Here is a 14287-nt window from a genome sequence, read left to right as displayed (position 1 = left end):
ATCAGACGGTTGTGGCGAGCGCCCTCTTCTACCTGGGGAGGCACCATAAAGAAGATGGACGCCTCACGCCTGGACAAACTGGTGAGGAAGGCAGGCTCTATTGTAGACACGGAGCTGGACAGTTTGATATCCGTGGCAGAGCGACGGGCGCTGAGCAGACTCCTGTCAATCACGGAGAATCCACTGAACAGGATCATCTCCAGACAGAGGAGCAGCTTCGGTGACAGCAGTCCTGCTCCACTGACAGACTGAGGAGACCCCACACTATGTGACTCTTCAATTGCACCCGGGGGGGTAAACGTTAACATTATACAAAGTTACTGTCTGTTATAACTGCATTTTTAACACTCTTTAATGTAATATTGTATTTTATCAGTATGCTGCTGCTGGAGTATTTGAATTTTCCCTTGGGATTAATAAAGTATATTATATAGTGCCTTTCACATATTCTGTCTATCTATCTAATCAACCACAATTACTCAGTCCTTTCTACTTTTACTTTACTTTCTTTTTCCTTCTTTTCTTCTGCCGCCTCTACTCCTCTCCTTGCAAGTGCCGTCCTCTGCCTCCCGACTCCAGCTCTCCGAATGCACCCGGATGTGTTCCAGGGGCTCTCTGATGACCTTCCTGCAGCACTTCCTGGTGTGGTAGGAATGCTGCAGTCCATGGCTCCAGAACTATCCAGGCTCCAGCTGGTGGTGGCCACAGACCCCCAACAGGGTTGAGCTTTCAAGCTCTGTGGCTCCCACCATGTAATCCAGGGGGGCTGTCCTCTTGCGTCCCGGGGAACAACTTGCCCATCTCCCTGTCCTTTGCTTCTCCAGGCGTCCCGGTGGAGCAAGGTCCCTGGTCGTCTGTCACAATATATCTTTTAAACATCATAAACATGGAGATGAATAGTACAAAGAGTGGGACAGCCTCAAATACCACCTGCCTCTATTCGTTTCATTCAACCGTTTGGGTCAAAATTACAAATATGGTCAAATAAGGAGAAAGCCTCAAGCTGATAATTTTGTCAAATGTAAAGCAGAGGGTAACTCAACACAGGCAATGCTGGTTTAAGTACTGGGGGGCAGCATTAGAACTGCTGCTGCTGTCAAACACACCCGGCTGATTTCTTTGAGGAAGGGGATTTGGAAAACAGAAAACAGTGTTGTGAATCTAAGCACATCGAAGGTCAATGTCCAGTCTCTGCCTCCCTCTCACTGTGCAACCACAATTGGGTCACATAATCTACTAGAACGACAATAATTGTTTGGATCATCCCTTGATTTGCACAGGATATGAGGCTCACATGAACAAGCTATAAATACAAAGTGACAATACTGAATAAATGTTCTTGTTTCATGTTATGTGTAAAAGATAAAATGAGAACACACCTCTTGACACAGTAATGAAAAATAATTTCTCGAGGTACTTACGGCTATTTCTTTTATAAACAAACAGACAATACCAGTGACAGCTACATTTACGGGCGTCTGATCACATCGGTACTCTACACGATATTTTCACTCACCCCGCTTCCTTAGAGCTCAGCATCTTTGCCCATATCAGGTCAGTGTCGATAGGCTCTTCTCGGGGATTCGTTGAGCTGACCTGCAGCATCAGACTGTCACAGGGGGCTCCTGTTAGAGTAGCCAGACCCTCGATAGCTCGGCCAGCCTGAAGTGCAAAGTAAGAGCCGTGTAGCTTGGCCAGCGCCTTTTCAATTAGAGCCACCCAAAGCTGCTTGCGTTGAGCCTAAAAAAAAAAGAGAGACAGGAGTGAATGTGAGGACAGGGTGGTATGTGCTACTCAGTGGGCTGCAGGAGGGACACAACCACCACCAGGTGGCATCTTGAACACAAACATTCTGTAGAGCTGCATAAGCTGCCATCATCCTGCTGCCCTGCTATTTCCAAAATTTGTATTTTATGGAGGATTAAATGTTTATGTGAGAACTAATCTAAAAATCATGCCATCTACTGGCCTCCATTGGTTATTATATCTTCAAACATTTGGGTCAAAATTCCCTCTTGGCACCTTTGGGCTTGTTTATACTTCACGCTCAGAACGCGTACGCGCCGGTATCATGGCTGCCACGGGTTCCCAGCATTCATTTGACACTTCCTGTCGTGCTTGCGCGAGTTGCAGTCCCAGTAAAAAGTCGAGGGGCGCAGTGTGCTAAAAGTCCGAATGTGACGCCAGAGCCTCTGTTTGCTATCTACATGTGATGCAGCAGGTGATCCTAGTAAGATCGATGTGCGCGCTTCGATGTTTGATGAATGGCTCGATGTGGTGAAGCAAAATGCCGACATACAGATGCATTTGTGGTGCTTTTATATTCAAGCGTCGCATATTCCCGATCGTAACGACACGATACATTTATACATTCACAACAGCAACATAATGTACAGCGCTGTATTTGTGCCACAGAAAAAAAAATTAAGGACATTGTGAAAAGGAGTCTTTTACAATTAATGTGGAAATTACGGCTTTAATCTCGAAATGTCCACTTTATCCTCGTAGTTTACTTTATCATTATATCAGACCGTCATAAACGTCGTCCCAGTTTTTAATCACTAGGAACTTCTTGGACTTCTTCCTGACCTGACAGCAACAGCAAACAGCAGAAGATCACCACACAGAACACATTAAATGTCTGATATTCCAACTCTCTGCACATTTAGAATTCTTAGATTTCTATTTGATATCACTTTCATGATGAAATGCATTAAAGTATGTGTGTTACATTTTACAGATGGATTGTTAATCTCGTGTAAATAATGAACACTGTTAATAATTACACACATGGAGGTGACACGGTGGCGGAGCGGTAGCACTGCTGTCTCACAGGGAGTCACGTCGCTGGTATTCCCTGCCTGGAGTTTTCATGTTTTCCTGCTGGTTTTCCACACTGTGCTCCGGTTTCCTTCCAAAGATATGCAGATTTGGTGACACTAAAATGATGCCAGCGTGTATGTGTGGGCTTGTATTCACCTTGCGATGAGCTGATGCCCTGTTCAGGGATTGTTTCTGCCTCGTGCCCAATGCTAGCTGGAATGGGCTCATCCCTGGATTGATGGATTTAATCATTAAACATCCTTTTCAGAGAACCTCGGTAAGGTTTTATCAGAATTTAACGGGTGTTCCAGGCAATTCGCAACACAGCGAAGCTGAACCTGTTCTCAGCGTGATGATATCTTGCACTGCCACCTGGTGGATTCCTCCAGATTTACATAAAGTACGCGTGCAAGTTTAAATGGTACAACGCTTGCATAGCAGGAGCGTCCGCTGCAGCATGCGTCACGTCGCATGAAGTATAAACCCAGCCTTAGAGTGACAGTCATCAAAAAGCTAATATCAGCCTTCTTCACGTCCATCTTCACCCTTTGCCCATGATTAAGACGCCCTTTTTGGTCTCCATTTACTCTTAATAGTTTTTCCTCTAAAAATGTGCCACCTCTAATGCGTGTGGGCACCTAAATTCAGTGCTCCAGATGAGGCCTTCTCAATTGCATTACACAGCTCAAGTAGTGTCTTCTTTGGAGTGAAGTGCGTCTGTGAAAATCAAAAGTTCAACAAAACACCCCACATTGAAATTCATTGGTCACATTTCATCCATACATTTTCCAACCCGCTGAATCCAAACACAGGGGGTCTGCTGGAGCCAATCCCAGCCAACACAGGGCACAAGGCAGGAACCAATCCCGGGCAGGGCGCCAACCCACCGCAGGATCACACACACACAACAAGAACAATTTAGGGCCGCCAATGCACCTAACCTGCATGTCTTTGGACTGTGGGAGGAAACCCACGCAGACACGGGGAGAACATGCAAACTCTATAAGGACCCGGAAAGCGAACCCACAGGTCTCTGTACTGCGAGGCAGCAGTGCAACCATTGCGCCACCGTGCCGCCCGTCACACTTCATTTCATTTCTTATTTCACATTTCAACCAATGAGAGCTCTGTAATGGTCCACTGGGTGTGAATTTGCAATTTTTAGATCAGATCAACTAACTAAACTCATTAGACTACTTTATTAGAAACCATAAAGTAATTCCCAGGAGAAAGGTGTGGCTGAAAAAAAGAAAACAAAAGTACGAGGATCAACATACATCACCTTATAGCTCCTGACAATTGTTAGCTTATGCAAAGTAACTCCTGTGATAAATTTAGGCTGTCATCAAACAAGCGAAGAATGAAAAATGGGCAGCAAAGATTGTGGAAAGGCTGGGCGGAAAACGTGGATAGGAGAACACAAAATGAGAAGAGCGCCTGGCTAATGAAACGACACATAGTAAAAGATGTATTACATACAGTATGTACTCTTCAGATGACACAAGTACCAAACCTCGGCTTCTATTGGTTTTCCCCGATTTATTTAAAAGTCATAGTTGATTAAAGCCACACGACCCTGAAATGTCTTTAAAGTAGCACAACCAGTGAAGTAGGCTGAAATAATTTACTACTGCTGGGGTCTGACACTCACATGTCACCTCTTTTTTCCATCCCACCAAGGACTTAAGCACTATGGGCCTCCATGGCACTGAACTGAAAGCGTCAGGAAAACAGTGTAAGTCATTATAAGGTTTATGAAAGTGAAACATGGCCACTGAAGGTGAAACATTAATCTTTGCTGTAAAGGACCAAGAAGATAAATATGCTGAATGTGCTGCATTTCATTAAAGGAGTAAAAGATGCATGCAGAGTAGAGTTTAATTTAAAGAGAACTAGCAGATTACCCAATGGCTTCGCTCACTGAGTGGAAGGGAAAAATGTGTGGCTCTCATGAAGCAACGGCATTAATGCCGTCTGTGCTTGGCAGTACTCACACATGATGTCCATTTCTCCTATTGTAACTTTTGGATGTAGGCAATAATCTTTTTCAATGTTATAATTGAATCCCTCCATATACAGACCCTGACGCCTGTGTGACGTGGTAGTCTGTGAATACTGCATCCGTCAGATTTAGATTCTGTTCAGCACGTTGTTTGGGTGTTTGTGAGGCCGTCAATTGTGATCGTCGTATACGCTGATCAACGAGCCTTCTCTCTCGATCTGCTTCTGTCTCACTTTCTCTCTGCAACCGGACTGTTGTGGTCATACGGAATTTCCGTTTCAAACACGAAAAGAATTTTATATATATATATATATATATATATATATATATATATATATATATATATATATAGATATAGATAAGCAGGCAATCCTGAGGTAATTTATTGTGGTGAAGCAAAAGGCATAGAATGACTTGGTAAACTATGATGGAATTGACATGGAGGATGGATCAAAGCAGTGGTGGAACTGCCCGAGAACATGAGAAGAATGGCTCTCAAACTCGGAGATAGATTTTAGAGGACAAACAGGCAAGCTGCACAAACACAACCAATTTAATGGCAGTTAGCTTTATGTGTATAAAGTACTCATGGGATCTATGAGGTACAACAGGGCCTGGGAGTTAGAGGGACAAGTGACAACCACAGGTGTCTCATGACACTCAGGACATGCTTAAATGGATCCGTTGTACCATTTCAACCCTTTAAAGTGCTATAAAATAACTCCAGCAGAAAGAGTGCCTGTATTTTAAGTAGGACTTCAGTGACTCAATATTCATTAGTGTTTACAGAAGGGCAAATAATCAACAATTACATACCAGGAAATCTAAACTGTGCTCTTAATTCCTAAGTACACGACAAGATGAATTGGCAGAATTGCTGCCCTAAGGTTTTTAAAGCAGCATTTTAGAATTGTGAACTTTCCAAACAGAAGTGGAAAAAAATGTAGAAGACCACCCAACTAAGGGCTCATTTATACTTCACGCGACACGACGCATGCTGCAGCGGACGCTCCTGCTACGCAAGCGTTGAAGTGTTTATACTTGCGCGCGTACTTTACGTAAATCTGGAGGAGTCCACCAGGTGGCAGTGTGAGATATTATCACGGTGAGAACATGTTTGGCTTCTCTGTGTTGTGAATTGCCTAAAACACCTATTAAATTCCGATAGCACCTTACCGCAATATCTGTGAAAAGGATGTTTATTGATTAAATCCATCAATCCACGGATGTGTCCATTCCAACAAGCATTGGGCACGACTGAGAAACAATCCCTGGACGAGGTCTCCACTCATCGCAAGGTGAATACAAGCACACACATACACTAGCGTCATTTTAGCGGAACCAAATCCCCAAATCTGCTTATCTTTGGAAGGAAACCGGAGCACAGTGTGGAATACAAGCAGGAAATACCAGCAACGTAACTCCCTGCGAGACAGCAGTACTATCACTCCGCCACCGTGTCACCCCCATGTGTGTAATTATTAACAGTATTCATTATTTAAATGAAATTATATGTAAAATGTAACACACACTTTAATGCATTTCATCATGAAAGTGATATCAAGTATGAATCTAAAGATTCTAAATGTGCAGAGAGTTGGAATATCACACATTTAATTTGTTCTGTGTGGTGATCTTTTGCTGCTTGCCGCAGCTGTCAGGTCCAAGAAGCTCATAGCGATTAAAAACTGGGATGACGTTTACGACGGTCTGCTTTAATGATAAAGTAAACTACGAGGTTAAAGTGGACAATTCGAGATTAAAGGCGAAATTTCCACTTTAATCACAAAATACACGTTTTCACCGTGTCCTTAATTTTTTTCTCAGTGGTTCAAATATAACGCTATACATTATGTTGCTGTTGTTAAGTTGCAAAAATAGAAAAAAATTAAAAAAAGACGACACAAAAGATGGTATGTGAGACTTTTAAAATGTATCGTGCCATTACGATCGGGAATATGCGACGCTTGAATATAAAAGCACCACGAATGCATCTGTATGTCGGCATTTTGCTTCAACACTTTGAACCATTCATCAAACAGCAAAGCGCGCACATCGATCCCCGAAGGATCTCCATAGAGGCTTGCTGTCACATGTAGATAGTAAACAGAGACTCTGACGTCACGTTCCGACTTTTAGCACACTGTGCCCCCCGACTTTTTGCTGGTACTGCAACTCGCGCACGCATCGCGTTAATTTCTGAGGACCTGCTCAGAGGACGCGTGAAATGAACGCTGGGAACGCGTGGCAGCCATGATGCGGACGCGTACGTGTTCTGAGCGTGAAGTATAAATGAGCCCTAAGTTCACGAGTAAAGATCATTCCAGCATTGGTCCTCAATTCATGTTAAAGCTGGAAGTTATTCTTCACCATCAAGGTTTATACCAATTTCACTCATAAAATCGTGTGCTGAAGAGAATCATTTTCTATAAATATTTAAAAATCAGTTGCCTCTTGTATTTTAAAGTGGAGGTGAAGGGTGCTGGGGACCCAGCATGAAAACAAAAGCATTAAAACTTATAGGAAAGAATAACCATCTGATTTGAGCAGGCGTCTGTGTGTCACTACAGGCCACGGCAGAACATCCGAACGCACAAATTAACACAGACCATGACTGTGAAGAGATAACTGACTTTCAAAAACAAATTTAAATTTAAATGACTCAACTGAAGCCTCCTGTGAATCGGTGCAAGCCACTCTGTGCCCTTCATTTATCTCTCGTTTTCATCTATAAATCATTCCCAAAACACTGCCTTGTAAAATTATTTAGACCCATGGCCAATTCTGTCATTTTACTGAGTGACAAATCACATATGGAAATTTTACACAATGTAATTCTACCCGCCCCTCCTGTTGTGATGTGAGATTTTGCATATAACTTGATGAATATTTTGTATGTCTTTATTTGTAATTCAGGCAAAGCAATGTCATTTAGTGTTACTTTAGTGAGAAACATTTAGGTTTACCCAAACCCTCCACCCTTTACAACCGAGTCTCTTTGAATTTTACGACAGAGTTGGGAGAGGATGTGCCTTAAACCAGTTTGGCGAGTGTTTCTCTGCTAAAGTCTTTCAACCCCCGTAAGAAAGCCATGCTTTACCTTAACATGGTTTGGGGGTGGCAGGTGTTAAGATGTTCTATTCCCTCATTGGTCTGAAGCATGGCTGTCTGGAATTGGCTTGGATCAAAAGCTTTTAGTACCATGATGTCCTATTGGCTCTAGGGGTTGGACAGAACATATATAAATTTACTTGTTTAACCTCACACTCTCTCTCTTACTAACCTCTAATGATGAAGACAGCACAATGAAGAGCACAGCTTGGTAGCCATATTGAACAGGCTTGAGGCCTGTTCTGAAGAAAGCTGAGCACCAATGATGCCTTAACTAGAGACATTAAGTAACAAACAAGTCTGTGTGCCGCCTGAAACTACACATCACCATTTAATCAGGTTGTATGGTTGCCAATATTCAAATGTACTTTGCATTTTGTTATTATTTATGAATATTATAAGTATTATTTTATGTGTAACTTAACTCCTGCTGGTCTTTTTACTACATCTAATTGCCTGAGGTTATAGATATAGAAGGGAAGGTGGGGATAAGTTATATAGAATAATACCTTATAAACAGTCCAGTCCCTTGCTAATGAGAGGCGCCCTCACGAGCACCAGCCGCCATCGACATCATTCACTGCCGGTGCTGTGTTTTTTGAGGTGTGAACAGAATTATATTTGCACTACACATTACTCCTTTGATCTTCCTCCTAAAAGCTTCATTCTGGTCTCACTGGACCACCAGACCTTTCCTCACATCACAGCTGGATTTCTCCCAGATGTGCTAAAACACGGGCCTTTGTGACACGTCTTCTTTTATGTCACCCTCCCACACAGGCCATTGTTACACAGAGCTTAACCCTTAAACCGCCGGAGCCGGCTACAGTCAGTCCCCAATGCAATTTGCCAGCAAGCCGGAGCTGATCAGTCCGTGCCGTACTTTCTTTCAGCAGCCAGCTCATTGCCACTGGCGCCCCCTAGCGAGTCACCCTCACTGTCCCTGGGATTGAGCTGCTGCACTCGACGAGCCTGCTGGTATCAGCGTTGGCTCGGTGATTTACTGAATTTCACCAATGGCGTCCGCTGCACCTCGTACATATAATAATAGACTATTCCAGTAGATTTTCTATAGTTTTTACAGTTCATTGGCAGTGTGTAAAATGATCAGTGTTGCAGTAATTGTGATTCTCTGTGCATGAAAATAAAATATGCATTCCTTTAAAATTCCACATTTATTTGTGAATTGTGACGTTTACTTAAAAAGTGCAGAAAAAAAGGATTTGGCATCCAGGGGTGCAATAACCCCCAAGTATGTGGCAGTTTAAGGGTTAAGATGGGGTTGACTGGTACTCCTTGATTCCAGTCTCTGCGGCCATTTCAAAGTATTTTCTGGCCTCTGGAAGTCTTCTCTCATATGTCTCCTTCTTGTAAGCTCAAAGCAGCGTCTTGGTGTTTGATTGTAAGCTCAAAGCAGCGTCTTGGTGTTTGATGAATCAAACCACTTGAATATCACTCGCAATCCTTTATTAACTTTGTATTATTTTACCTCTAACGGCTCTGGAATGCTCTTTGGTCTTCATTTTTACAGCCGTCCGTTGGACTGGCACTCTGGATTATGATCCTATAAACCTCGAGTTTTTATTAATAAAATGTGGCAGTTGTTTTAAAGACCCACTATGATGGCCAATTTCACGGCACTGGTGACGTTCACCTGTGTAAATGAGGAGTTTCCACAACACAGGGATTGAATACATATTCAAACATCCTATTTCTCTTTTTATATTGAAGATTTGTTTTGAACATAAAACAATGTCACATTAAAAAAAATCATTTCATTTAAATTTTTTTCAGTGCTTTAAAACAAAAATATTAGAGAAAAAAAAATGTGAGTGTATAATTTATCATTCGGTAAAATAAGATGTTTGCTCAAGGCTTAGGGTATGCATCGCTTCGAAAGAACCGCATCGTGAAGAGACCACTAACCTGGGAGAAAAGGAGGTAGCCAAACTCATCGCAGGGCAGCATATCATCCACAAGAACAGTAACCCAGGTACCATCCTTACACAGCCTCACTTGGTACGCACCCTCCTGGCAGATGACACGGGTGATCATCACCCTTTCCACAAGCTCTGGACGTTCTGCAAGCACTGCCAAAGCACTAAGAAACCTACAAAATGAACACAGTTTGATTCCAAAGATGCTGGAGAGCATGAGAGTTCAAAACTATTCTACTTTTAGAAGATTCACCCACAGAACGTCATGTGCAGTTTAAGATAACATTCAGCGGCTATACAAAATAGCTTTGTCTGCCCCTACAACCACACATATAACCTGACATTGGATTTTCTGACATAGATGAGCATTTACACCGCACTGGGCCATTCACGTCTTAAGACAGAACGGAAAGGCCATGGTGTCTCCACAGCAAAGTCAAACACAAAATGAAAAATGTTAACAGCCGTGTCATCCAACATCAGGCGTTTGAGATGGTCTGCAATGTGTCAAAAGGGGCAAAATGCATAAAGGGTGGCAGCACCACACAATAACTCTGATGATATGACCACATCTTCTCTCTCCTGAGCCAGAATCAGGAAGACAGGAAGTACAAGCCTCTAAAAAAGGCAGGCAGGAAAAGGAGGATATCAGCTGCCCTAATCTATACATATATAAAAGTCAATGCTTGTGTGTGTGTATATATATATGTGCACGTGTGTGTGTGTGTGTGTGTGTATATGTCTTGTCAGAGATGGCTGGGGTGGTGACCTGGCAGGGACGCCCAGGGCTTGCGCCTTCCCCAGACCATGTGGGGGTAACCGCCCTGGTTGCTTTGGGTACCATGGGGCGCTCCAATGCCTAGACAGCCCTGGACCTCAGCACTTCCGCCACACCCAGTAGTGCTGGGGTGGGGCGGAGGGGGTTCAGAGAAGAGGATCGGGGACACCCGGAGTGCTTCTGCCACACAGGGGAGTGTCGGCGGAGGCTTATCAGGAAGCACCTGGAGCTCGTCTGGGTGTGGTTAAAAGAGGCCGCCTCCCTCCATTCGATGGCTGGAGGCGGGTGGAAGAAGGACGAAGTCTTGGAGGAGAGGAGTGGAGGCGGCCAGAAGAGAAAGGCAGTGTGTGAAAGGCCTGGACTTGAGGGGTGATTGGTGCTGCGGCACTTATTGTACATAATAGCTGTAAATAAACGTGTGTTGGTGCAAAACATCATGTCTACCTGTCTGTGTCCGGGCTGTACCCCACAGTATGTATGTCCCAGCATCACTTCTGAACGGCTGGAGATATTTTCATGACACTTGGTCCACATGTTTCTCATTGGCCAACTAAAAACACTGTTGGGTGAAATCAACCCTAACCCTACCCTAACCTTCTGGGTACGGTGGGGGGTGGTCTTGTATTCATGTTATCATCCAGCTGACACTCAGAATGACCACCAGAGGGCGAACTGGGGGTGCCTTCTTTATGTTTGAGCGCCAGCGCGCCCCTGTTGCTTTTGAAATTAAATAAGAGTTGGTCAACTGGATGATAACATACATACAAGACCGCAAGCCAAGGAGATAACTGTGTCTTCATTGTTTGTTCGTTTATTTTTACAGTTTTTTTTTTTTTTTTTTAAATTATATTTTTCTCGAACAATTAAACAAAAAACTTTTATTTTCCTTCCAGGCAATGCTTGGTAATTCAGCTAGTCTTATTATAAATACTGTACTTACCAGCAGTTTCCCAAAAGCCCCTGCAGGATATCAGAAGGCTGAGGGGTGCGAAACACGGACCACTTGACTGCACGATCTTTGAAGTTGCTGCAGTTAATCTCCTGGGGACGAAGCCATTTTTTAACACGTTGTTGCACGCTGTCAGTGTCTGGGAAACCCACAGAGCGAGGACACGGTGGAAAGCTGTCGTCCACAAAGTTCACTGAATTCTGAGAAGATAAAATATTTAAGCAACCTCAAATCATTTTATGTATTTCAACAGCAGCCCTCCGTGGCACAACAGAAGTAAAATGATTGACACAAAAGTTTCAGATTAAATTTTGTGAAGACTTTTACTGTAAAAAAAACCATGGGATACAGATTGATTCCTGCAACACGCGATTACTTGGTGCATACACTATTGCATTATGGGTATGACTATTAGCAGAGAGAGGAAACCCTTCAGAGGAAACAAATGAGGAGCAAATGGAAAAATGGAAACTTAGAAGCGCCAGCTCCAGGCACAGAACACAAATTGGAAAAATCAGCGGCACGGCTTTAGTTGTCAGACTTGGCTGAATGTTCAGCTTCAGATTGTGTCTTAAATCGAGCTAATTTCGTGTTCGCCTGACGAGTTTTCCTCAGGAAGTCGTTTTACTAACCAAGCAGACTCTAAACTCCATCCCACAAACATGCTACTTTACTTACCTCTCGGCAGAAAGTGACTATATTTTCCCAGAGCTCCTTGGCCTCGCCCTCATCAGTCTGACGACGGGCTTCCACATGCACACTCTCACGTCTCTTCAGGGGCTTGGCACCCTTACGTAGAGTGAAATACTGCTGTGGTGTGTGGCAGGCAGCACAGTGTTTGGCTTTCAGGTCATTTAATAACGTGCACGCCGGGCATGCCCACTGCCCTGCCTTTTCCAGAGAAGACACAGAGGACGAGGAAGTCGATGCAGGAAAGGGTCGTTGTGGTTTCCTATGTGCAGCTCTTGGCCCCAAGCTAATCCCAGAGCCAGAGGGACACGATGGGCAAGCTGAGCCCGGAGCAGGGCACTGATGAGAGTGGTGGTCCTGGAAGCCGTGAAGTTTGGAGGACCCACATGCACTGCATTTGTGTGTGCCGGTGGGATTGCGTAGAGTGCACTTTGAGCAGGACCAGGTGCTAAAATCTGGGCTGGAAGGACTACCTGGCGTGAAGCGCACAGACTCCCCAGTGAGATCAATCACATCACCAGGCACACGCGAGCATCGGCAAGCTTCACACTTAGAAGAGGTGCTAGTGTTAGAGAGGGAGCAGCTGCTGCATTTCCAGGAATTCTGGGAACTTAATGAAGAGGAAGAGCTGGAAGCAGAGACAGGTTTCACAGGGTGTGGGGGCACTGGGCAGATCATCATGGCTTCCTCTTCTAGAGGACTGAAGCCCTTGCCTGGGAATACTTCTGAAGGTTGTGAAGTCGGCTGCTGTGGCTGGGCTACCTTCCCAGTGGGACCTTTAGGGGGCCGTTGACAAGCAGAGGATGAGGAGGCAGGAGTCGCTGTTGAAGGGCAATTAGAGCTTGGAACTGAAGTTGGTGTCAGACCAGAGGCAGGGGGAGGCTGAGGTGGTACTTCTCGGCGACTGCGGGGGACAGGATTGTTTTGCAGGGGGGAGAACGAAACAAAGGCGGACGAGGGTGCAGCTGCCGAATGGGGCGTTTCAGAAGAGTCACTTGGGACGTTTGTGGAGACAGGCTCCGTGTCAGGTCCAGTTGTGCCCCCTGACTGACCAGAAGCTGGCATCTGAAAACCAGTCACCGGAGTTAGCACCTCTGGGACAACCAGGGCTTCTGGGGGGATTTTGGGTAACGACAGCTTACGAGGCCCACCACAGGCTGAACAAGAAACAGCTACAGGAGTGTTGTGCAGAGTGCATCGTGGGCAAGTCCAGCCAGACAGCTGTTGTGGCAATGTAGCCTCTCCATTGCTTTCGAATCTTTTAGGGTCCTCTTTAGGGGGTGCTGCCCCCCTTGGTTCGAAGATGGCAGCAGCCGAGGTGGTGGAGTCACTGTTTAAAGCAGCAGGGTTGGTGGTCTGAGCAGGCAGAACTCCATTGAGGGCAGGGGTGCCAGTGGATCCTCCCGTGTTAGGGCCGACCCCAGAATCGCACAGCTTGCAGACGCCAATGCCAGGAGGGTTGCTAAAGGTGCAGCGGTTACAGGCCCAATGCTGCTCTTCGGTGCTGAGTCGCAGGATGCGATTGAAATCCGGCTTCTGACGGGGGGCCTCACAGATGGAGCAGCGAGGGGCGGCACTCGGGTTCAAGAAAGTGCAGCGGCCACAAGACCACTCGCTGTTCCCTGCCACTGCAGCCATGGTGCCAGGGGAGTGAGAGTAACTACACAGAGGGAAAAGACAGAGGAGATAAAGAGATGAGTGCCAACAGCTTTATAATGTCAGATAAACATAACATGCAAGGCCAACTTACTTCTATAGATGGACAACAGCAAACTTTAACCCTGTCTCAAATTCTTATCTTTTTAGCAAAAATAGAAACCATAAACTCAAAGAAAATGGAAAATGCACTTCTTTGGAAAGGAAAATACTTCCGAGATACATCTCATATCAGACCGCGAGAACAAATGACGAACAAGCAAACAGTTCAGACCTTTTGTTTGGTTTCAAGTGTGCATTATGACCGTGCTCTGTCCAAAGGGGTGAAAGGGAGGTGTTGG

At 44.8% G+C, this 14287-nt stretch overlaps 1 protein-coding gene across 3 annotated transcripts in view; it reads right to left on the bottom strand.

Moving 5' to 3' along the window:
* Nucleotides 1-14287, bottom strand: part of capn15 (calpain 15) — a 73996-nt gene that overhangs the window by 23103 nt on the left and 36606 nt on the right. For all 3 annotated transcript variants that reach the window (XM_039776002.1, XM_039776001.1, XM_039776000.1), the window contains exons 2-5: nt 12279-13950; nt 11592-11800; nt 9863-10046; nt 1517-1740 (exon numbers count right to left, since the gene is read on the bottom strand). In XM_039776002.1, the coding sequence (XP_039631936.1) occupies nt 1517-1740; nt 9863-10046; nt 11592-11800; nt 12279-13928 (2267 nt within the window). In that variant the 5' untranslated portion in view covers nt 13929-13950. The remainder of the gene's footprint in view (nt 1-1516; nt 1741-9862; nt 10047-11591; nt 11801-12278; nt 13951-14287) is intronic.

This window comes from Polypterus senegalus, chromosome 13 (assembly GCF_016835505.1).
Source record: "Polypterus senegalus isolate Bchr_013 chromosome 13, ASM1683550v1, whole genome shotgun sequence".
Classification (NCBI taxonomy): Eukaryota; Metazoa; Chordata; class Cladistia; order Polypteriformes; family Polypteridae; genus Polypterus; species Polypterus senegalus.
The sequence above is the reverse complement of the archived record's forward strand: the minus strand, read 5'-3'. Positions and strand labels throughout refer to the sequence as shown.